The 22943-nt window shown below is 44.9% G+C and overlaps 1 protein-coding gene and 1 long non-coding RNA gene across 6 annotated transcripts in view; one reads left to right on the forward strand and one right to left on the reverse strand.

The window, feature by feature from the left end:
• Positions 1-22943, forward strand: part of Dab1 (DAB adaptor protein 1) — a 385138-nt gene that overhangs the window by 357254 nt on the left and 4941 nt on the right. For 4 of the 5 annotated variants that reach the window (XM_059254601.1, XM_059254603.1, XM_059254604.1 and 1 more), the window contains 5 exons: positions 4067-4129; positions 6451-6559; positions 13215-13763; positions 17130-17257; positions 17592-17702. In XM_059254601.1, coding sequence (XP_059110584.1) covers positions 4067-4129; positions 6451-6559; positions 13215-13763; positions 17130-17257; positions 17592-17687 — 945 coding nt within the window. In that variant the 3' untranslated portion in view covers positions 17688-17702. The remainder of the gene's footprint in view (positions 1-4066; positions 4130-6450; positions 6560-13214; positions 13764-17129; positions 17258-17591; positions 17703-22943) is intronic. The other variant, XM_059254602.1, reaches the window with a different exon arrangement.
• On the reverse strand, positions 1764-2769 carry LOC131903824 (uncharacterized). Its single transcript, XR_009377616.1, has 2 exons — positions 2671-2769; positions 1764-2069 (listed from the first exon to the last, which is right to left on the reverse strand). It is a non-coding gene; the product is annotated as an uncharacterized LOC131903824 (long non-coding RNA).

Consider the following 22943-nt stretch of genomic DNA (forward strand, 5'->3'; position numbering starts at 1 on the left):
TGTGTGAGAGAGAGTGTGTATGTATGTTGTGTGTGTGTGTGTGAGGAGATACTGATAAGGAAGTGTGTGTGTGTGTGTGTGTGTGTGTGTGTGTGTGTGTAACATAAGGGGAAATGGAAAGGCAATAGCACCCCTTAGTTTCATTCAACCAGTATTTTAGAGGTCTCCTAACACATTCCAGACATTCTGGGCGGGGGGAGGATACAACAAAATCTTTATTTGTGTCCTGATAGACCAGTGAGAAGGCAGTGAGGAAAAGAATGAGTGACTGTAGAAGGAGCTCATGCAGAGGCCCCAGATGGTTTCCTTTCAGACTCTCTGTGCTCTGCCCTCCTTAGCACTGTGTGGACTAAATGTATAGGCCTGTCTTCCATAAAGCATCCAGCTCCTGAAAACAGGGGCAGGAGCATGCTGTCCTTGGGTCTATGTCCCTTCTTTTAGCACAGTAGACAATGTATGATAAGAATCCCTGTACATTTCCTGAAGGATCCTAGGATCTCCTATACCCAAAACATAGGGATTGAGCCTTTGAGAGAATGTGTTGGGGGGGCCAGCCCAGGACATCTCATCCTTCTTCGATTGTGTCATGGAAACTTCTCCTCAGGGGGTTACAGGGCTACTCACTGCCATCATGTTGAAAGAAGGGCCAGGGACTAATCTTGAGCCAGCAGTTTTCCAGGGTTCTATATACCTGAGAAACTGCCACTTGTTCAAATCAAAGTGACTAGGCCAGGGCCAGGCCTGATGGAGATATTGAGGGGCTTGACCCAAACCTGTCAGCTTCTTATCTCCATCACTGGCCATGGCAGCCTCAGCCTCACTCCACCTACTACTGGAAAATTCCAGTATCTTCTAAAAGAAACCCATCTGCCACCTATAGTTACATCTGTACAGAAGACCTTCGCAATGCTTGGGTGGTAGGTAGGTCCCTCCTCTATCATGAGCACACATCTGGAGCTGAAGATGCAAATAGCCTCTCATGGGTGTTCACCATAGCAGGTCTGTTGGGAACCCTGGCTTCTGATTAGAGATATCATAAAGCTAACTACCACCATTAAACAAAGCTGACCAGGGCTTGGGGAATCAGCAGACAGATTGAAAAGGGGTCTGGTTGCTCTGCAGGACAATGCACCCCGAACTCCTTTTCCCAAGCTGATCCCAAGCAGGTCACTCACCTCAGCCTCAGTTAACCCATCTGTAAAGTATAGACTGGCGATGGAGCTGACTTCCCTGGGCTCAGGGGGTGTCAGACATGATGATAATGTATGGGAAAGCTTATTGTGAGCTGTAAAGTGTTTTACAAATGTGAACTCTTAGCTTTATTCTCTTGAGGCCTTTAAAATGATGGATGAGGACAGTATTTTCAGATGGAACATGGTTTATTAGGTTACAAGTAAGCGGCCGGAGTTCACATGGGGGAGGGCCGTGAAAATAGATACTGTTCCTGATTCTCAATCATATGGGATTATTCAGATTATTTTTAATTTTATGGCCTAAGAACCCCCTTTTTCTATAAAATTTAATTAACTCAGGGTTCTATTTAAACAGCAAATCCAATGAAACGAAATAACAGCCTATGTTTTATGCCTCCCCATGTTTTTCTCGTTTAATCCTTGAGTGAAAATCATTTGGCAAGAAGAAGGGCTATATCTCAAGAAAGAAGGTTATTTTAAAAGTTGTGCTTAAGGAGAAAATTAGCCAATAAATTATCTTTACGATGTTAGTAAAAGTATGCCGTGAGTTCAACACATTTGAGATGTAAATTGTGTGACTTAATTATTAACTTCATTTTAATATTTTCCCAGTGCTGAAAATAGTTCTGAGCCATTTTATAAGCATGGAGATCCAAACTCCAGGAAGCCCAGAAGCTTCAGTTGAATTCATTAAGTAGTTTGTCTTTTATGCAGAAGGAGAAGGAACCAAAGGCTAGGTTTCGCCATATCGGGAGATGTTGGCAGGCCAAAGAAGGCTTTCGGAAGAAAATAAGAGAGTCCAGATTTAGGAGCACACCCTGCTGTCAGTGGCCATGTGCACGCCAGCTGCTGGATTGTCACCGTGTGAGAGGAAAGCTGTTAGGAGAGAGTCGGAGGGAAGACTGTGAGAAGTACCCAAGTGCCTCTTCAGCCTTGTCCAGTTCCCTTGTCTGCTCATCTCCCAGGAGAGCGGCATGCTGGGAACACCAAACCAAACCACACCTCCCCAGTGCTCTCCCTGGCTTGTGGAGTTCCATATATCTTCAGGGTCCTTCCTCTTCTTTGTCACCAGGCTAACTGTACCCCTCCTGTAGGATTTAGAGACAGGCTGTTTCCTTTGGAAAACTCTGACTAAATTCTCTGCCCCTAGTAGACTGGGTTCCAGTTGCCCCCACAGAGACTTTGGTCACCCCTTCCTGTCATGTAACCTTCAAGGGATCTGCATCTGTGGACTACCGTCCCCCACAGACCATCACTCCCTGCAGTTGGGGCTTGGCCGTTCCCCGTTCTGTGCCCTAACACCTAGTGCAGTGCCCAGCACCTTATGCTTCTTCAGGGTTTGGAGGGAAGAATGTTGTGTTCTTAGGTAGCAGCAAAACACTTTGTTTTGACATATTCAGAATGGCATACCTTGGGGACTGAACCAAAGTCTAAATACAAAATTCCGTTCTGCCTCATATATAACCTCTATCCATACCTTGTATGTGACTTCATACAGCGTGTTTAGTGTCCCAGCATTTTTATCATGACCCTTACAAGGAGTCCAGTGTGGAATTTTCCAGTTATGGCATCATAGCAACACTTAGAATGCTTGGGATTTGGAATATTTGAGGTTTTGTGTTTTCAAATTAGGGATGGTGAATCTATAACATATAAGGGGATATTATCAATTCCATCGTCCAGCTGAGGAAGAGAAGCTTGAGCGGTGCTTGAAATGGTTAGAAGCAACATGCACACCCCGCAATGGGGCCTTCTCCTGAGCTCAGAGCTGCCTCACTCATCGGAGGAAATGGTCGTTCCTCTTTTGGTATGAATCCTATAGCTCCAACTATGACCATGCAAGAGCTGAGTGTCAGTGGGGGACCAGAGTAGCAGGGCAGCCAACATCTTCCTGTACCTTCTGGTAACTGGGTTTTGTGGCTGCCTGCATCACGAGCCCTCGCTTAAGATCTGAAGATGAATGGAAAATAGTTTTTGCTCAGTGGACAGGCTCGCATAAGGTGTGTGATTATGTGCTTTGCATAATTAAGTCAGGACATTTGGTTCCTGGCCAAAGAATCCCTATGGTCCCTGAAGCTAAAGTGTATGCAGATTAATTTCTAAGTGTATCTTAAAAGGGTTCTTCTGCTCTATGGCCAGGCTCCCTCACATACCCCATATGATGGATGGGAAGATGGATGGTCCAGTGTCTGTAGGGATGGAGTTCCTGGGAGTGATTGATAGTGTGTATACTGGGCTGGTTTTGATGCCCTTGCTGGTATTAAATGAAATGTTTTCTTTTCATCCAACCACATTTTTTATCCCAAAGACAGACTTCGGGAGGAATGCGTGTTTGCCTGCATGCTCTCTATATAGAAAATACAAATCCTGACATCCTGACCTGGATAACCTTGGTGTAATCTCTATGCGAATCAGTTTCTTTACTGAAAGTGTGAATAATGGTTCCTAGCTCTCAGGGCTAGTGCTGTGGGAGCACTAACTGGGAGAGGACCCCGTAGTCATCCTTTGTCATTCTTACAGGTGGATGGTTTTTAGATGGGTGGTTCCCACTCTGGAGAGAAACCAGTCTCTGGACTGCATTTCTGTCCATAGTTTTTGGCGTTTGATGGTATATAAGGATGAAGCGCTGTTAACACTGCTTGTAGCAAATGGGTAGCACTCAAGAAGCCTAGAAAAACAGCATAGAGAAGTAGATTGATTCTGGTTCTTTCCAAGCGTGTTGCCTTGGGACCATGAGATGCAGTAGTAAACGACTGGCCTCACCGTTTACATGGTGAATATGGAGGAAAGGAGATTCTCACAATCTAACATTTTAAAGCAAGCCCAGCAGCATTCACTCTCCTGCTTATATGATTCTCTCTGTGTCTTTTCAGGCTGTGACCCAATTAGAACTTTTTGGAGACATGTCCACCCCTCCTGATATAACCTCTCCCCCTGTAAGTATGCACTGCCCTCTGAGCCCTGCTGCCTGGCCCCTTTTCCCCAGCCACACAATGACACAGTCTGGGCTTTGGTGAGAAAGACTGGCTGGTAAATTTCAACTAATGATCTCGAACCTCAGTCTCCTTTACTGTGAAGGAGAAAGAATTTAGATGAACACCTCTGGTTTGAGGAATAAATGACACCATGCATTCAGCAACCACAGGACGTTGTGACTTGCTCTTCAACCTCAGTCTCCTTTACCATGAAGGAGAGAGAATTCAGATGAGCACCTCTGGTTTGAGGAATAAAAGACACCATGCATTCAGCAACCACAGGACATTGTTGGTGGCTTGTTCTTCAGGCTCTAAGAAGGGAGACGGAAAAGATATGTAGTATGTTCAAGAGCAGGTAGCTGAGTTAGGAATATGGGCAAGAAACTCAACAAGGCAGGAAGCATGAGAGGGTGTGTGTCAGCATCTACCTGATCCCTCACAGCACAGTAGGCAGCTAAGGAAAGGAAGCCTCTTCTACCTCGTCCTTCCCTTCCCCTCTCCCCTACCTTCCTCCCCTCCTCCCCATGTCACTCTGTGTTCACTGCCCACTGGCTTGCCTTTGAGCCTTGTAAACCGTGACCTGTGCCTCCCCGAGCCACTCATGAAGCTCTGGGTTCCCAGCCACAGCTCAGTAAGGGCATCTGGGGCACTGCTTGCAAGAGGATGGAGATTGCACGGAGCGTTTGAGAGTACACAAGAAAAAGGAAAGAGAGAGAAAGAAACAAAAATGGAATTAAAAACAAAGCAAAATAGAACCTCAGTGCGGGACACTTTTATCAGCAATCCCTGTCCGGCAGTAGCCACTGCAGCACCAGCATGCCCTCTTCAGCTCCCCTCTCCCCGCACCCAGCCTGCTCCCCAGAGGTCTGGAGAGAGAGAGCAGTCAGCTGCAGCTGCACCAATTGAAGCTGCGAGGAATGAACTGCTCTTCTGGGCACCACACAGTTGTGCAAACAGGCATCGTGCTGTGGTTCATTGGCGAGGTGCACCTCACAGAGGAAGGGCTGTGATCTCACCACCAAGGACAGATGGCCCTTGCAGCCCACAGTTGCCACTGGGGAATGCAGGCACAGCTGCCCTGTGCCCAACAACTGACGTCCACTGCAATCTTGTCTTGTTCCCAAAGAAGCCAGGCCACTCACATGAGCCCTTCTCTCCTACAGCACCCCCAGGTAACAGCTGGGATAGAGAATAGGCAAGAGCACGCCTCAAGTACCCTCTCTTCTTTATCCCTTGCATTGTACAGATGAGCAGACTGAGACCCAGGAAGGACATGTGACTTCTTCGAAGCCATGTGCGGGAAAGTGAACAGCTCTGACTAGGTGCAAAAATGCTTAACACAGCAGCTCAAGGCTGCATTTCTGGCCCTGAACCCAAGCGCCATCCAAATGGATGTTTAGTAATCCTCAGAACAAAGCCATTCGTCCCGGAAGCTGACGGTCTAAAAATGGCCCTGTCTAATTGCCATGGTTTCAGGATTAATTGCTTGCCCCAGTCTGTTCCAACGGAGGGGGCGGGGACCAGCAAGGATATTATGGCATCCAGCAGGCTTACACTCCATAGGCAAAAGCCGACAGTTAACAGGTGTGGATGTTCCTATTGATAACTCTCACCTTAACCAACATGGAGCTGACCTTCTGGAGCTGCAGCTTGGGCCGGGTTGGTGCTAGAAGTTCCCAGACACACTGCCATTGTTAGGTTGTCGTCTTGAAAATATTTCCTTCTCTTTTACAAGCAGGAGGTTCAAGCAAGAGTCTGCAAGGCTCCAGGACACACAGGCCTGCACTCCACCCACTCACCAAGCTTTCTTGGTTTATTTAGCCAACTGTTTACTGACCACCTAATCAATGGCAAGCTCTAAACTGAGAATAGAGTAGGGTTCAAGTGTGTACATTTCAGATTGAATTGACCACTTGCAAGTGGCAAAAGCCATATATGATGAAATAAGTTGGTGGCCTGAAAACCTCCAGAGGTAGGGGCTCAAATGAATTTTCATACTAGCCATCATGTGCTGAGCATCGACTGTATGCCGATGCACGGTGCTTAAGAAAAACTTAATTAAAATAATCCTTTGCATGCATGGTTTCATTTAGTCCTAACTGCAGGTCTGGAGGGAGGGGGTAAGATAATGTTTCTGTCACCAACCCACAGCCTGTGAAACACGTAAGTGACTTGGACTGTGTCTGTTTTAGCAGCATCCGCTTCACTCCCATCTCCTTCATCCATGTGGACTACTGAGCAGGTCTCACGCATCTGTCCCCTTGCCCCTCTCTGTCTGGCAGACTCCTGCAACCCCAGGTGATGCCTTTCTCCCGTCGTCATCCCAGACGCTTCCGGGGAGTGCAGATGTGTTTGGCTCTGTGTCTTTTGGCACTGCTGCTGTACCCTCAGGTAAGCCTACCCTCCCCCCTCCTACTTCCTGTGGACCTCACTCAGACAACCAACAGAACCAGTGCCAGATACTGTTAGAACATCAGAGGAGCCCTGTTCTCGCCTGTGACTCATCAGGAGACATGAGGCAGCCATGTCAGTGGACAGGTGGTCCAACACAAAGCTATTGGGTATTGATGCCACCTAGAAAATTCCAAACTCAGGCCCAGCAGTGGTGGTGCATGCCTTTAATCCCAGCACTTGGGAGGTAGAGCCAGGAGAATCTCTGTGAGTTTGAGGCCAGCCTGGTCTACAGAGTGAGATCCAGGAAAGGCTCCAAAACTACACAGAGAAACCTTGTCTCAAAAAACCAAGAAAGGGAAGGAAGGAAGGAAGGAAGGAAGGAAGGAAGGAAGGAAGGAAGGAAGGAAGGAAGGAAGGAAGGAAGGAAGGATCAAAGAAAGAAAGAAAACTCCAGACTTGGGGTTGTTTGAGAAACATGGTATCATGCACATAGACATGCAAATCACTACAGGTCCATTTCCTCCTGATCATTTCAGCCAGCAGCAGGGAAGATGGTGTGCAGGAGAGAAGAAACAGACCTCTTAAATCCTTGCTGGGCTCAAAGAAAGAGAGGTTCTCCACCCACATGGGGAGCAGTGTAGGACAACAGTGAACTGCTAGTAGTGTATTGAGAAGAGAATGTAATTTTTAGAGATTTAGAAAGCATCTTTTTATTTTCCAAGTATCCTTTAAAATATGTAGACTATATTTACAACAGGGTAAAAATAACTATGGTCACAGTGCTGCAGGTAAGTTACAAGTGGGTGGCAACCCAGGAGTTATACTTGGTGCCCATGATATCTGCCACTCCAGGTAGCCAAGCCATTCCACTTAGAAAGAGCCACTGATGGGTGAGTTTAGTTCATTTAACTATCTGGGAGCCTAGAGGAGTATTGCCTTTCCCTCCACCTAGGTTCTCTGAGTTGCAGGCTCACTATTTCTCTCTTGGCTTTATTCTTGTAAACAGCAAATGAGAGCTTGAATATTTGAGAATACAAATCTGCTTGTGCTTTTTTATGTAAATAATTAATTTTAATTATATAGTGTTAGGAGCAAGTTCTTGCTGCTAAATATAAACCTTGCTGTTATTGTATATAAATTAAAAATTCATAGCCTGTTCTGGAATACAGCTCCTCCTCTTGAGTCTAAGAATCATCACAAACTTTTAGAAGCAATAAAGTTGGTAGTGACTGGCCTTGACATACCTACAGGCAACCTAGAAATGTATTCATTTCCAAGCTCCCCTTGTGAATCTTTTAGTCATCTCTGAGATGGGGTAGTGGTGATGACTTACTTTCTGAGTACAAAATGGACATTAAAATCTTGAGAACAGTAAAATAGAATGTGTCATTTTAAACGTGAATAAAAATGTCTATTAGGAATGCACCTGCGCTTGAGCCTTATTGCCATACTGCTTTGTCAATAAAGATCAATGATAACAATGCTAGACCCCATACTTCCTAATCTTTGGACATGCTTACTCTACAAGTATTCACTGAGTGCCCACTTTATGCCAGCTCCTGTTCCAGGTGCTTGAGGTATGCCAGTGAACATAGAGGCCTTCCCTCTAGCTGGAGTAATAAGCCATAGTATAAATCAGTTGTACAATACTTTAGAATGTGCAAGTTATGGGATGAAAAGATGCCTGGAGCAGAGACTGGACACCAGAGTTCTGGCCAAAGAGGGTATGGTCAGGAGGCTGTCCTAAGTAGGGCAACATCAAGAGGGTGAAGGGCCAAGGAAGCAGACAGGCTTCTTGGTTAAGGGTGTTCCAGGCAAGGGGAGGAAGTTTGACCCCCTCCTATGTCCATCCTCCTCTCTTTAAAGGACAAGATGGCACCAGGTGTCATTTCCTGTCTCCCTCTGCACTCATATTTGATTACAGATGCCCTGGAGAGCTTGGTTAGACACAGGACCACTCTGCTTTTTCCCAGGCCAGCTTGAAGAGTGTAGTCTCTTACTACTTAACCAGCTATGTGTCCAGATATCTGTCTTTGTGATGCTATCTCTTTGGATTATTGAAAAATCTGATCAGCTTTCAGAGCATACGTCTAAAATTAATTTGCATTAGTGTATTTTTGCTTTCTGTCTTTACATAAACTACGCTTGAGGTCATCCTCAGGCTGAGCTTTTCCCTCTTGAACTGGTGTTAAAATGTCACCAGCTGTTGTACCTCTGTCCCCCTGGCACAAGTTATCTATCTAGCCAGCTATAGGGAGACAAGGTCAAGAAGTGGACCAGTCCCACAAAGGCTGGCTTCCCAATCTCCTGGCCAGGCTTGGATCCTGGCTTTAGATGTCGGGACAGATAATCTGTCAGAGGCAAAATTGTATCTTCATACCTGGATTGAAAAACAATACCTTGTGTCAATACCATGAGAACTAAATGAGATCATTGAGTACCTTGGGAAATGCTGGGGCATTGTAGGTACTCAGTGTGGAAAAGGCTGTTATTATTTTATTAACATAGCTCTGATTATGAAAGTCAAAGGACATATGCCCTGTCCTACCCTATCTTTGTCTTTTTCTTTTATCTTCTTGGAATTTTTTTAATGCATACAGTAAAGTTTAGGTCTTTAGTCTTTTGGCTACTCGTGGCAGAGGTAGCCTGGGTGGACTGGAGAACGTAGGTTCTGACACCCACCGGCTGCAGGTGACCCCGCCCATTCTCTGCTGAACCTGGGCCCTTACCTGTAAAATGAGAGGTGGTGATTTGACCTCCCAGAGCTGTGCTAAGAGCCTTGTGAGCGGTGTCATACCTTTGTAACATTGCCCAGAAGTGTGCTCTAAGGAAGAGCTCCATGTATGGTATATGCTTCTTATACCATTCTTTGGGGTCCATTCTTTGCTGCTCATCTAAGTGTCTGGTACAAGCTGTGCCCTCATGGAAGTAGAATTTTATGCATACAGATTAAACAGATAGTGGTAATAGCTACCCGAGAGGCTTACTACAAGGATCTGCTCCCCTACCAAACGGGGGGGGGGGGGGGGCGGGGGGCTGTTGTTTTGTTCTCCTCTGCATCTCTAGAGAATGAATCAGAGCCAGGCATCCAGTGTGGATATTTTTGGATGAATATATGAGTCAAATGAGGCAATGCGGCTAGGAGGTACCATACAAGTTCTCTACAAATACAGAGACCCTTTGTTTTCAATGCATTCCATATAGTTTAGTCTGGTTTTGTTTTCCTTTTTTCAGTCATGGGTAGGAGTGTCTCCAAAGCTGGCATCTTGTTATAAATTGCAATTTTTAACACTTAAAAAAAATAAACCACCAACTGCAAGGTGGGGATGCAGTTAGCTAGCAGCGAAGAGGTTTGTTTTCCCTGAACTTTGTGACACAAACAGCTGTTCCTTGGCACCTCATCCTTTTCCACTGCTGCACACATTAGCAAGTCTGCAGCGAACAAGTTGTTAGGTGGCTGCAGCGGCTGCCCTGAAGCTGCTCCCTGAGACCAGTGCTGCCTTAGTCCTGGTGCTGACGGTCCCCTTCAGGCGTGCATAAGGCCTGTGGCTAGAAAGCAGTAGCTCCCAGGCTCGGGGAGAACTCAGGCTACACAGCCCCCCCCCCACCAGGAAAATTGAATAAGATCTGTAAATTCCCCCAACATGGTACCAATTACCCAATGCTGCCTTTTTCTCTTCTGAATATTATACTTTGGTCTGGAGCAGATGGATTGAAGCCAGAGAGACATGCTAATAGCTCTCTCCCAAAAATTGTGCTTAGCCCATCTGTTAGCTCCCTGTGGGGAAAAAAAAAAGAAAGAAAATATGGGGCAGGGGGCTGCCACCAGCAGTAGAATCATCAGAGATCACAGTACTTGTGGATCTTACATTGCACTCTTAGAAAAATATGGTGGAGTTGCCCCTCCTCTTGATCCATACACCAGCCGGTGCTCATGAGCCAAGCCTTATCTGAGCCTTATGCTCAAGACAGTGAAGTGCCACACAGAACCCTAACTTGTGACTCAGAATGCTTCTCCTTAGGATTTTTTTTCTTTGTGTTTGTGTGATGGCGATATGCATTCAGTAGAAACCACACTGTGAATGTTGATCTTTCCCCAGGGTAACAATATGTGGTACAGTACTCTGTGGATGCTGGGCAGCCACAGGGAGCTGTGGCTCCCAGTCACCCATGCAATCAGGAGGGAAAAAAAAGGTCACTCTATAATATACTGGGCTGCTCAGCTAAGCTGTTCAGTAGGTTAGGCCCTGCAGAATTTGGAGTTTACCGTGGGTTTTCTTAGGTTAGAATCCCATCATCAAAGAACAGATGCATTTGTATTTTAGAAGAGCATTGGGAAGGAGAATGGTGGCATGGCTGGGTAGAAAGCTTCAGTTTCTTCTCTCTCGATAAAATCGACAATAGAGTCACCAGGGTCTTTGAAAGATCCATGGATAAGTCACCACTTCTGAAGCTTAGATCATTCTTTTTATAACAAATATCTGCAGTTTGGAAACTCATAGATAATAACATAATGTTCTGACACCATTTTTAATCAGTGTAATGTCTACTGATAGCATGGAATTGAAATGAAAAGTGATTTATAATAAAGGATGCATTTCAATTTAGAAATACTTAGGCATGACCGTACTACAGGACATGATGAGTAATAAGATGATCTTACCTGATAATAGAGTCACCAGTAAATGCTACAGCTGAAAAAATAGGCTGAAACCAGCCTCCATGAGGAGTGTTTCTGTCCATGACCGTTTTCAAGAAAACTCTTGAATGTTCCAAATGAAATGAAATATATTTTTCTTTGAGTGTGCACACTTGTTACATTTGTGAGGAGTCAGAGGTGTTGACTCTATGCAAAAAAAAACTAAATTCCTGAGCCATTCAGTCCACCCAGGCTTACCCATTCAAAACCAGGAGGTGGAATTATTCATTGTTCTGTGCACTGGTCTCACAAATTATGTTTGCTGTAAATGCTGGTGGCCCCTTAAATACCATGAGACCCCAGGCTTCCCTGTAGTTACCATAACAACTAAAACATCCCACAAATTTCCTCTTTACTCTTGGGGGGTGGCAATCCCTCTAAGAATAATTTAGTTATGTCAAAGTACATCAGAACCAAGCGGCCCACTTGTCACTTAGTGTGTTGGTAGGTCATGTCACCGCATGAGTAGGTAACAGGTGAAGCAGTGTGAACAAATCTGAAGTTTGAATAGTATCCCTCATGCCCAGTACAATTGGACTTGTCTGGTAGGATGTCTGTTTCATTGTTTAAAAGCCTTTAACACTGTTTAGATTCAGCAGCAAGTCCTTGTGCCCTGTCTAAAGCTTCCTCCTGGGGCAGCATGGCAGGGAGGTGTAGAAGTGACCAGACTTTGATTGTTGACTTGACCCTGAATCAGTCTGTTGAGGGACAGTTGAATCTGAGACTAGAACAAGGTTGTCTGTATGCAATCACTGTGGGCTCACCAGAGTTACTGATATGAACAATGATGTTATCATTGCCACAGCACCTGTCCATCATCCCTTTAGACGTTGCTAGGATACCCTGAGTCTGCTCCCTTTTTGTTCTGATCTCACTGTACTGTACCTATAGCTTCATTCTGGCAGCCATTAAAATGCTTCTTTGGGCAAGTCTAGCTCCTCTACCCTCTGCCATGACTGAATGGCCACTTGTCTCTTAGGCTTAGGTGTCCATGTAAGTGGCCACTGTGCCCCCTGAGAAGCATGAGGACCACTGAAAGCATGAAAGCATTTCCAATAGATCCAGAGTGTGCTGACACATTCCGTGGTAGTCTAAACCCAGTGACTGTGAAAGACCTGAAATAGGTTTTGGCCATTGGATATGAGCATGTAACACAAGAAAGAGAATACTGACTAGAGATGGACTCAGCTCAGTTTGGATCCTCATCCTACCTTGTGCAAGCTGTGTGACCCTAAGCAAATTGCCTTTCCTCTCTGGGCATCAGTTTTCCTCATCCCTAAATGGACATAACAGTATCTAACATGCAGGAATTTTGTGAGGAAGTAGAATAGTGCTTCAGGTCCCTGTCTATAAGATGGGCATACATTATCTTCTATTTCAGCGGGATGAGCTGAAGGCTAATGTAATTCTATATTCAAGGTGTTGATGACTGTCCCTGACACAGAGTGAACGTCTACAGAGGCCAGACTGTGCTAGGACTTAGGGCAACCACATGAGAAAGACATAAGCCTCCTGACCTTGGGACGTCTACCTTCTGGAGGGGGCAGGCCAGGCGAACCTCTCATGGGAAAGGTCATAAATAAAGGGAGTGAAACACAGCTTGAGTTGGGGAATAATAACGTTCTTACCATTGCTTTACTTTCCCGAATTTCATAGTTCAGGAGCTGGGGTGTCTCAGTGGAAGGCAGCCTTGCCTGTGATTTCACTTTGCCTCTGCTTGATCAGCTGAGAACAGTCTCAATTGCTGAAGGTATCTGAGACCTAACTTTCACTAAGTTTCTCAGTCGGCAGACAGCGTGCAAAGTGGAACTCTGATTGTTAGAACTCCAGAGGCTGAAGTGAAAAGTCAGACCCCCGCTTCCTCGCTGTAAATGGGAGGTGCATTTCTGTCAATCACTCAGATCCACAGACTTTTCCTCTTCAGGATGCCTGACCCTCTGTCTCCCGTTCCAGGTTATGTCGCTATGGGTGCCGTTCTCCCATCCTTCTGGGGCCAACAGCCCCTCGTTCAACAGCAGATTGCCATGGGTGCTCAGCCACCCGTTGCTCAGGTGATGCCAGGAGCTCAGCCCATCGCATGGGGCCAGCCAGGTCTCTTTCCTGCCACCCAGCAACCCTGGCCAACTGTGGCCGGGCAGTTCCCGCCAGCCGCCTTCATGCCCACACAAACTGTTATGCCTTTACCAGCTGCCATGTTCCAAGGTCCCCTCACCCCCCTTGCAACCGTCCCAGGCACGAATGACTCTGCCAGGTCAAGTCCACAGAGTGACAAGCCCAGGCAGAAAATGGGGAAGGAAATGTTTAAGGATTTCCAGATGGTCCAGCCTCCACCCGTGCCCTCCCGTAAGCCTGACCAGCCCTCCCTGACCTGTACCTCAGAGGCCTTCTCCAGTTACTTCAACAAAGTCGGGGTGGCACAAGATACAGACGACTGTGATGACTTTGACATCTCCCAATTGAATCTGACACCTGTGACTTCCACCACGCCGTCCACCAACTCACGTGAGTGTCCTTTCATTGGGTTCGAAAACCTGTTGAGTATCATGCCTTTTTTCTGGTCACTAAGCTAGCTACTGGGGTCAGAATCTATCTTACTTGCATCTCAGGCTTGTTGGTGCTACTGATATCAGTCCCCATAGCTCTAGTGACGAACTCGGCCACCACGGTACACACGCCCGCTCCATTCTCTAGTGCTCTTTTTACATAACATTGATATGTTGTCCTAGATCTGTGTGACAGATAATGGCGGGAAGGTTCACAAACAATAGTACACAAAGCAGTGACACAGATGTGTTATTAATCCACAACATCACTGATGCTTCTTATGGCCTTGTTGATATGCTCATTTGCGATTCATGTATGTGTTAGCCTATGGCATACAAATTTTAGCCTGGCTTATTAACGTGAAAATAAATGTAATTTTTTAAAAGTAGAAACAAGGGGCCAGAAAGATCTCAGAAAGTGAGGGTGCTTAACACTAAGCCTGAAGACCTGAGTTCAATCTCCAGAACTCATGGTGGAAGAAGAGAACTGATTCCCAAAAGTTATTTTCTGACCTCCGTGCACAGGCACAATACAATAAATAAATAAATTAAATTAAATTTAGAAACAAGGCTTAATAATTAGAAAAGAAGTTATTAAGATCAGGGGAAATGTAAAGCAGAGTTTGTAGCCATGAGCATATCAGGGCCTGATGATTGACATTAAGTAGAATGAGATGAGAATGCCCTGGCTGGGAACATGGAGGTCTCTTTATTCCTATAGACTGTGTGCTTTGGAGTAATAGTTTTACCTGCACGGGCCTTTAGGTTCTTAATTCTCTCTAAAGCCCGTTATTTAAAGGCATTACAACATGAAAGGATCTTTGTCATCGTGATCTTGGTCAGGGGACTTTTGCAGGCTCCCAGGCCAGGTTTCTAGTGCTGGCTCCATCATGACAAACTGAGTTGTAGGACAAAGCAAGTCGTTGCTCTGAATCTCTGGACCCCTTGTGGGAGCAGCAGCTCCCTTCCGGCCTTAGCATCTGGGGACTCTGCTTCCACTCATCTTTCCCGTTGCAAACACCGAAAGTAGAAAGCCTGTTGACGAGTCAGAATCCAGACACACTTGAGCACGCGTGTGCTTGTCAGACACAATCGGAAAAATTGTTCCAGTGACTCAGCCTCTGCCTTGACAATTGATAAGGGGAGAGAAAAGGCTCATGGTACAATGACTTTGGCGTTTTCATTACTGTCACCGGTGATACGGATCACTGGATGGCCAATACCATGAATTGTCAAAAAAAAAAAAAAATCTAATGTGAATACAATTAGATTGTGTCATTCAGCTGGGTTCAGAATGCTGTTCTGAAAATGAAGGCCTTGCACTCAGGCCATGGGTGCTACATAGCCAAGGTATTTCTATTAATTCTAATCCATGGGGTTTCAATGATGAATAATGAATAAAAAATGAAATGCTAAAGAAATAACAGTCATGCATAAATGAACAAGAGCCTTTTAAAAGCACACATCTCATTTTTCAATGAACCATGGGCTGCCTACAAACAAGGAAGTTCTTTGAGGACAGGGACTGTCTTGCCATCATCCCCACACTTCTCAGAATGCTAGCAGGGTTCCTGGCACATACGGATGTTAGGAAAGGTTGTAGCAGATGAAATGAGCCGCCCAAAACGCCATTTCACCGTAACTGTGTTTGAGAGCAAGGTTTTGCCAATGTAGCACTGTTGACATTTGAGGAGGGATGATTCTGTTGCACGAGGCTCCCACGTGTAGTGTATGGTACCTTCTTCTACCTACCAAATGCAGACAGCATCTTCATCCTTTTCTTCCACTCATGACAGCCTATAATAACTCCAGACCTTGCCAATGTCCTGTGGGGGGCAAAATGACCGCCTACCTTGAGAAAGCATGGGTATAAAATACTGAAGTGCTCTGTAAAGTCTTGTGACACCTGAGGAACTCATGCAAATAAACTCTAGCTGTGTGTTCCCATTGGTTCCACTGGGGAACTGTGAGCAATATACTGTTTGGACTGGCGGCTCAGCCTGGATTCTCTGCCTTTTGTAAGCAATAAGCCACTTCAAACACAATTCAGAACCCATTTAAGCTAATATTACCCACTCGGCAAGGCATCTTTATACAGCATTAAACCTAATGTAGCTAGTTTGCTCTGGAACCAACTCACAAAACAAGATACATATAATGTTTTAGCTTAAAGAAAATAAGTAAAGTCAGTTTTTGTATCCTCTTCTCTGTCAGCATCCCTTCAAGATGTGAGCAAGAGGTTAGTTGTTCAAAAACAAAACATAAAAACAAAAACACATCCGATAGAAAAAATTGAACAGTATTAGATACATCTGTGTCATCCCATAGCTCATACCCATGCCTGTGTAACTGTGAGTGCTCGCCTATGCCCCTCTGGGCCCTGGCACCGAACACCTGAAGGAAGTGTACAGTACTGCATGTAGTTGGGTTATTATCGGGAGCATAGTGAACAGAAAGAGCTTGGTCAGTGTTAGCCTCATTGGCATAGTGTGAATGATAGAGCTCGAAATAGTGCCCATGGGGTAAAAGATCAACGCTAACTTTTGCAATCATTCACTCTCTGATAAAATACCAGATTTTTCCTAAGCTCTGGAACAGTGAGACAGGGAGCGCTTATCGATGCCGTTGCTATTCACCTATTCAGTCAGTCCATACCTGGGGACTAAGCCAGCGACCAGAGTTTTCTATACTAAGTTAAAAGAAAAGCTTCCAGTGTCATCTGTGGTAGAAACCTCTGGAACAAACAGAGGAGGAAGACATAGGAAGGTCACGGCAGCAGATGTATATTCTCCACAGCAAGCTCGCCGCCACGTACTATCCCTCTCCCTACCCAGTCTGTGCTTATTAAACCCTGAGTGTGTGCAAGAATGCAAAGCCTGCATTAGCAGTTGCCATGAAGGCATTAGCAATGTCCAGTTTTCTGGAAAACACAGGGAACCTCCATCTCAAAGGAGCTTCACAATTTGCAGACTGTTGCCCTTACATTTTCTAACAGTGAACTGATCTACAAAAGCCATTCGAAAACAAAATGTGTCTTCTGATGAAAGAGAGAGAAGGAAGTCAGCCTTGCGCAGCGGCTCACAGCTTGCTCATGGTTCGGAAGCACTCTAGGAGTTGTTCAGAGTTCCTGACTCAGCCACTGTCCTGTAGGGTCCAAGGACTGGCAGTCCTAAAGAAACATGGGAAAAATTCAGTTGCATAGATTTGACCTGAGATGGGGAGAGTGGAGACTTGACTCAACTATAAGGGGATGCCAGGTATCTCTGTGGGGTAGAAATGGTGGTGGCTTATATTTATATTTACCGTATTTCCTCTTTCGGCATAGCTCCGACCCCAGCCCCTAGGCAGAGCTCTCCATCCAAATCATCAGCATCCCACGCCAGCGATCCGACCACAGATGACATCTTCGAAGAAGGCTTTGAAAGTCCCAGCAAGAGTGAAGAACAAGAGGCTGTAAGTGACCTACTGATTGCCCTACTTTTCTTTAAAATTAAGATTTCCCCGTAGTATATGAGGATGCCAACATAAAGGAGAACACCAGCTCAGAGCTGACATTCGAACGGCCTCTAAAGGGACTTTCTTGTATGCTCAGATGCATCAGCCGGAAACACTGACCTTTTATTAAGTGATTAGGAGCTCTCGCATCTGGGAGGTGGCATCCTCTGGCGGAAGTTTCAGCCCTCCTTTAAATTAACTGGTTGCGTATGCCGCGTGAATATAATCTTAGTTGCCTTATATTTTCAGTTGTTGAAGAGAAAAAAAAAAGTGTTATCTTCTTGTGTTCTAGCCTGATGGATCACAGGCGTCCTCCACCAGTGATCCATTTGGGGAGCCCAGTGGTGAGCCCAGTGGTGATAATATAAGTCCACAAGACGGTAGCTAGATAGCGCAGGTCTGGGTAGGTATCTGTCCTTTTTAATCTCCTTCCCCTGCAAGGTTTTCCCTCCTGCTTGCCGTTTGCCGCTGACGTCGTAGCCCAGTGTTTGTGCTTTGTCTGCTTGCCTGTGCTGTATTACAGTGTCCATTCCATCCCCCTTGTCTGTGCTTCTTCCTAGTGCTAGCACTGTTTTCCATGCCTCTTACCATATTGCCAATACTTCTACCCCAATCCCTGCCTGAGCCATCTCACCGGTTACCAGTGTTTGTACAATCTTCCTTTGCCTCGTTTCGATTTTGCACTTTGCTTTTCTCACGTGGATGAATGACCTTTGACATACACCAAAAGGTAGGGTTGGAGGGAATGTGGCAAATAGTTTTATTATTTAATTAATGACACATTCTGAGTTGGTGATGGTGTTAGGATGAGATCCAGTCAATATTATGTGATGTGGATTGAGTTCCTAAAGACATTGACCCTCTGGGATGGGCACATCATCTGCCCCACCCCACCCCGCCTCTCTCTCTCTCTCTGCCTCTCTCTGCCTCTCTCTCTCTGCCCCCCTCTCTCATACACACAACACACACACATACACACACACACACACACACACACACACACACACACACACACACGATAATTTCTCAGTGAGAGGTGCTCTAGACGCTTTACTCTTTTAAGCAAAATGTCACTGCATTTGCCTACACGCCACAGATCTAAAGAGGTCACTAATCAAACACACTGAGAAGCCAGACTGTGCAACAAAAACAAGCCATGCTTGAAATAAGATTGATCAAGATGTACACTCACGGTAGCTCTTCCCACCTATCCAAGAAGGCTTCTATATCCCCTTGCAGGGTGTCAGTGAAATCAAGGCCCAAGGACATGTAGCGGTTGTCATAGAGGCTCTGCTTTCTGCACCTGTGCTGCAGCCTGTGGTTTACCGCCAAATCACTTCGGATTCCAGCAGCAGCTAATTGGAGAGAGGCATCCTTCCATTTACTAGAAGTGGCTTTTGGAACTCAACTTTCAATACCTCTGATTGAATCAAAATAAAGAAGGACCTGATGACGCTAATCTTCTCAGGAGACAGAAGTATACCTCGTTACTTAGACGTGATTTCTAAGGCCAGCTTTGACAAGTGGGTTACGTTTTCAGACATCTTCCTGGTTTTTCATAAACATGGAGGATGGCTAGGCCAATCTCAAAGATTCCTTTAGTCCTGAATAGCATCATCATAGCTAATGGTGATGGTCACCATAGCTAAAATGGTAAACAGCTTTCACTCCTCAGACCTGGGTTCTGTGGCCACATCAGAGTCATTCATAGGGCATACATAGGTCCTTCGGACAGCTATTGAAAGATAATACAGGGTTTTGAAAGTATACTTTGTTAATAGAGTTTATGACTAAAGACTTTAGTACACTATATGTATTTGTAATAATACACCATACTATACAAAACCCAAATACCTATTTAAAAAGTCAATCTTTCACAACCACGCTGGGAATTGATCTCTTAAAGGTAAAGTCAATGCTCTAGGAATGAGAAATGTTAGGGATTATACGAAGATTCCTTGAGGTGATCCCAAGGAGGTTTTCTACTTCTTGCATATGTTGTACTTCATGTGTTCAAACTTGCTTTACATAAGTTGATAAATGAACTAGAGGTGATGAGATTCATTCATCACAATGGCAGCAAAGAGCATCCCAGAATTGAAGTATCTATAAAAAGCCAACAGGACTTACACCCTTGGCAGATCAACATCTCAAGCACTCATCTTCATGAGCTTATTTGGCTTGAGGCACTTACACAAGCTGAACTGTTTCACAAGGCCTTGGTTTGTTCCACATGTGATGCTCCATCCGGCTCCTCGATCCACAGCTGGGTTGTAAATGGTCATCACAGGGTGTTGTGGCAAGAGCTCAGGATTTGGAAATTGAGTTCAAATCTTAGCCACATAAAAGTGGGAAATCTTGGACAAGATACATTCTTTCATTTCTGATTTTGTTTCATTTGCTAGTAGAGGGTTATATTATCCTTGATATTAACTAACATGTCCTAAGTCCAGTCTGTGGCATAAAATCAGACAATGAAAATCCAGCCTAAAATTTAGTTTGGTTTGGGAATTAATATTGTCAGAGTTCAGAACCCGAATTCATCCTTCTTGTCTGTATCATCTTGATTAGGATTCATGATCACTCTCTTCATTTGAAAAATAGGGATGAAAGTCATGCCCATCTTACAGGACATGTGGGTGAAGTCATGAAGTAATGTACATAAAGTTCTCAATACAGTGTCTGACACATAGAATATATGACAGCTACCAGAATTGCCACCCACGCCAGCCTTGTCACCAGCACCCCTGCACCGTCCTTACTGTCACTGCTACCACCACCATCATTACAATTAACATCACTGTCACCACCGCCATCACTAATATTACCATTACCACCATTACTGCTACCTTATTCATCACCATGTAACTAGCAACACATATCAGCATCAGCACCACTACCATTACTGCAATATCCCGCCATCATGACCACTCTTTTCACCTCCAACACCACTCCAATACCACCCTCCTCAACATGACCATCAACATCACAGCTCTTGCCCTTATCACCACCTTTATCACCATAATCAACGTGGTATGAATTCAATATTTGTTGGTGCTCTATATTCTTAGGTTTTATGCATTTAGCACCATGTTGAATAAAGTCAATAACTAGGAGGTTTTGCTTGATACTTTCTGTTTTTTAATAATTTTTGGTATGCCCCATAATAGATTAAAGTAGAGAAAGGGAGGTGAGGCCTTTCCCGTATCCCTGTGACAAACCTTGTCCCATAATCAGAATAACTTCTATTTGAGCCTCACAGGCCACCTCTCCCTGCCCTTCCCCCCAAAAGCAATCTCAGGTTCATATGGAAATCACATTAAGACCCTCTCAGCTCTGAGGAGAGATAGATTATACTTTATGATGAAGTGGAACTTCAGCCTGGCCATTTTACAGTTCCCTATCAGAAGCTGTACAGTGGAGTTAATACCCACCTTGCAGATAGGTCCCCTATGGCACCCACAGGGAAACCTGTGTGAGTCTTTGTGTCCCTCCACCAGTGTCAAAATAGCACAAGCCAAATGTGATCTTTCTGTCTCCATCCCCTTTACTCCTAAGCAACTTGAAATTTACTGACTGTAATTTCTTGGTGCTTTGGCAGACATTTGTGAAAAGGATTCCAGGCAGAGATAGTTGTGTCTGTGGCTTTCTTTTCCCCTCTGCTGTCATGTGGTTTGGAAAGCAAAGTCCCTATCCTCCTTATCACGCTTGCAGCCACTATCTCCAGCTGTTTTTTATTAGAAATAGCCACCCAGTTCTGAGTAAGCAAGGATGATAAACTGAAGCCATGCCGCTCCAGAATAAGAGGAAAGAGACTCAATCCCCACAGGTGGAAGCTTCAGGGCCAATACCAAATGTTTCTGTTTTAACAATAAAGGAAAATATCTTCAATTACTTCACTTTCTCCCCGTTACTTTCCCATCTGGGAGAATCATGTGTCTTTGAAAGACTGAGACAAGAGGGGCCAAAAAAAAAAAAAGGAACCAAAGTAATATTATAATGGCTGATGTGGGAATGGCAGGTAATTTGTACTTCACTGATGTGTTGCTGGAGCAGTTTTGAGGGCGAAATGTTAGCCTTTGAAGGGATGAAAGAAAAATGAAAACATTTATTTGGTTAAATGGCTAAGTAAATAAACTGCCTATCAGTCCTTCCCAGGTGTCAAGTCAAAGGAGCATCTGTAACAATGGGAGTCGTTTGGTCTGTCTCCCTTTGTGACAATAGCTACTGCCATAAATAATAAGTCGCTGTCACTTTTTTAATACTCATCTCCGTAGTGGGAACCCAAGGCATAGAAAGTCTTACCTGATAGATTCCTAGTGTTCAGGGACAAAGAAAGATGAGCTGCAAATGCTTCGGGAAAGAAAGTGAATGTTTGGGGGTTTTGTTGTTGTTGTTGTTTGTTTGTTTTTAGTAGATGAAAGAGAGAAAACAGAGGGCCAGAATCAGAATGAAGCTGAAAAACAAGTGGCCTTAGGCAAGCATGTCTCTCCTCACATGGAGAAGCACAAGTAATATAGCGGTGCCCTGCCTAGGCTTTCCAAGGATCACATGATATGAGCATGAAAGTACTTTGGGATTTGAGGAGATCATTTAGTGGTACAGTGCTTGACATGATCCCCAGCACATACCCACATATAAAGCCAGGCATGGGGGCATGCACTTGGCAATCCCAGTGCTAGGAGGTGGGGACAGAGAGGTCCTTGGGGCTCAATGGCCAGACACTAGCCTAATCACTGAAAACCAAGTCCCGGTGAGAGACCCTGTCTCAAACAATAAGGTGGATGGCTCAGAAAGAACAACACCCAAGATTGATCTCTGACCCCCACACAGACCCATACATACATAGATCCCCATGACCACATACATACATGGAAGATAATTTAGAAAGTCTCAAAGTGAAATACGTGTATTTGATATTATTATCACTCTTCCATTTTTTTTATTGAGCTTTGTAGCTCAGATTGGCCCCAACTTCACAGTCCTTCTGCCTCAGCCTCCAAATGCAAGGATGACAGCCACCAACCTGAGCATTATTCCCTTTTAAAATAGAACTGAACAACAAAACCTTAAAAATAATGTATTTGTTCATTCATTCAAATCTGCCTGTATGGTAGATGTACAAGTTAGAAGCAAGTCTAGCCTAAGCTTTTGAAGTGAGCAGTCCCACTTCCTCAGACCTTCATGGAGTGACATTCTTTGATATCCCCAGCGGGAATACATTTGAAGCAAGAGAAATTACCAGGGTTTGGCTAAGGGCAGTGTCTGCTGAGATAGAGAGCCAGACCTGTTGCCAAGAGGTATTTAAAAGATGAAGTTGACTGGAGCTAAAACTGAGGGACATGGGAGATGCAGAAGAGGAGATGAGCTAGATTCTGAGATAGGGAACCAAGTTGTTATTCTGTAGAGCACAGGGTAGCATGCTTGAGCAGGAAGCAAGGAAGTATACATTGGGACCAGGCACGCTTGAGGTACTCAAGAGATAATCAAGTAGGGAAGAGAGTAGAATGCTGGACCTACCTCTGGAAGTCAAGGTAAAATCGGGGAAAGCATGAAGATTTCAACATGATCTTCAGCCATTTGAGTCGTGGATGCAAGAATGTGTTGCCCATGTAGACCAGCGGTCAGGAGACTGTATTATGTA

The sequence above is a fragment of the Peromyscus eremicus genome, chromosome 2, assembly GCF_949786415.1.
Source record: "Peromyscus eremicus chromosome 2, PerEre_H2_v1, whole genome shotgun sequence".
NCBI lineage: Eukaryota > Metazoa > Chordata > Mammalia > Rodentia > Cricetidae > Peromyscus > Peromyscus eremicus.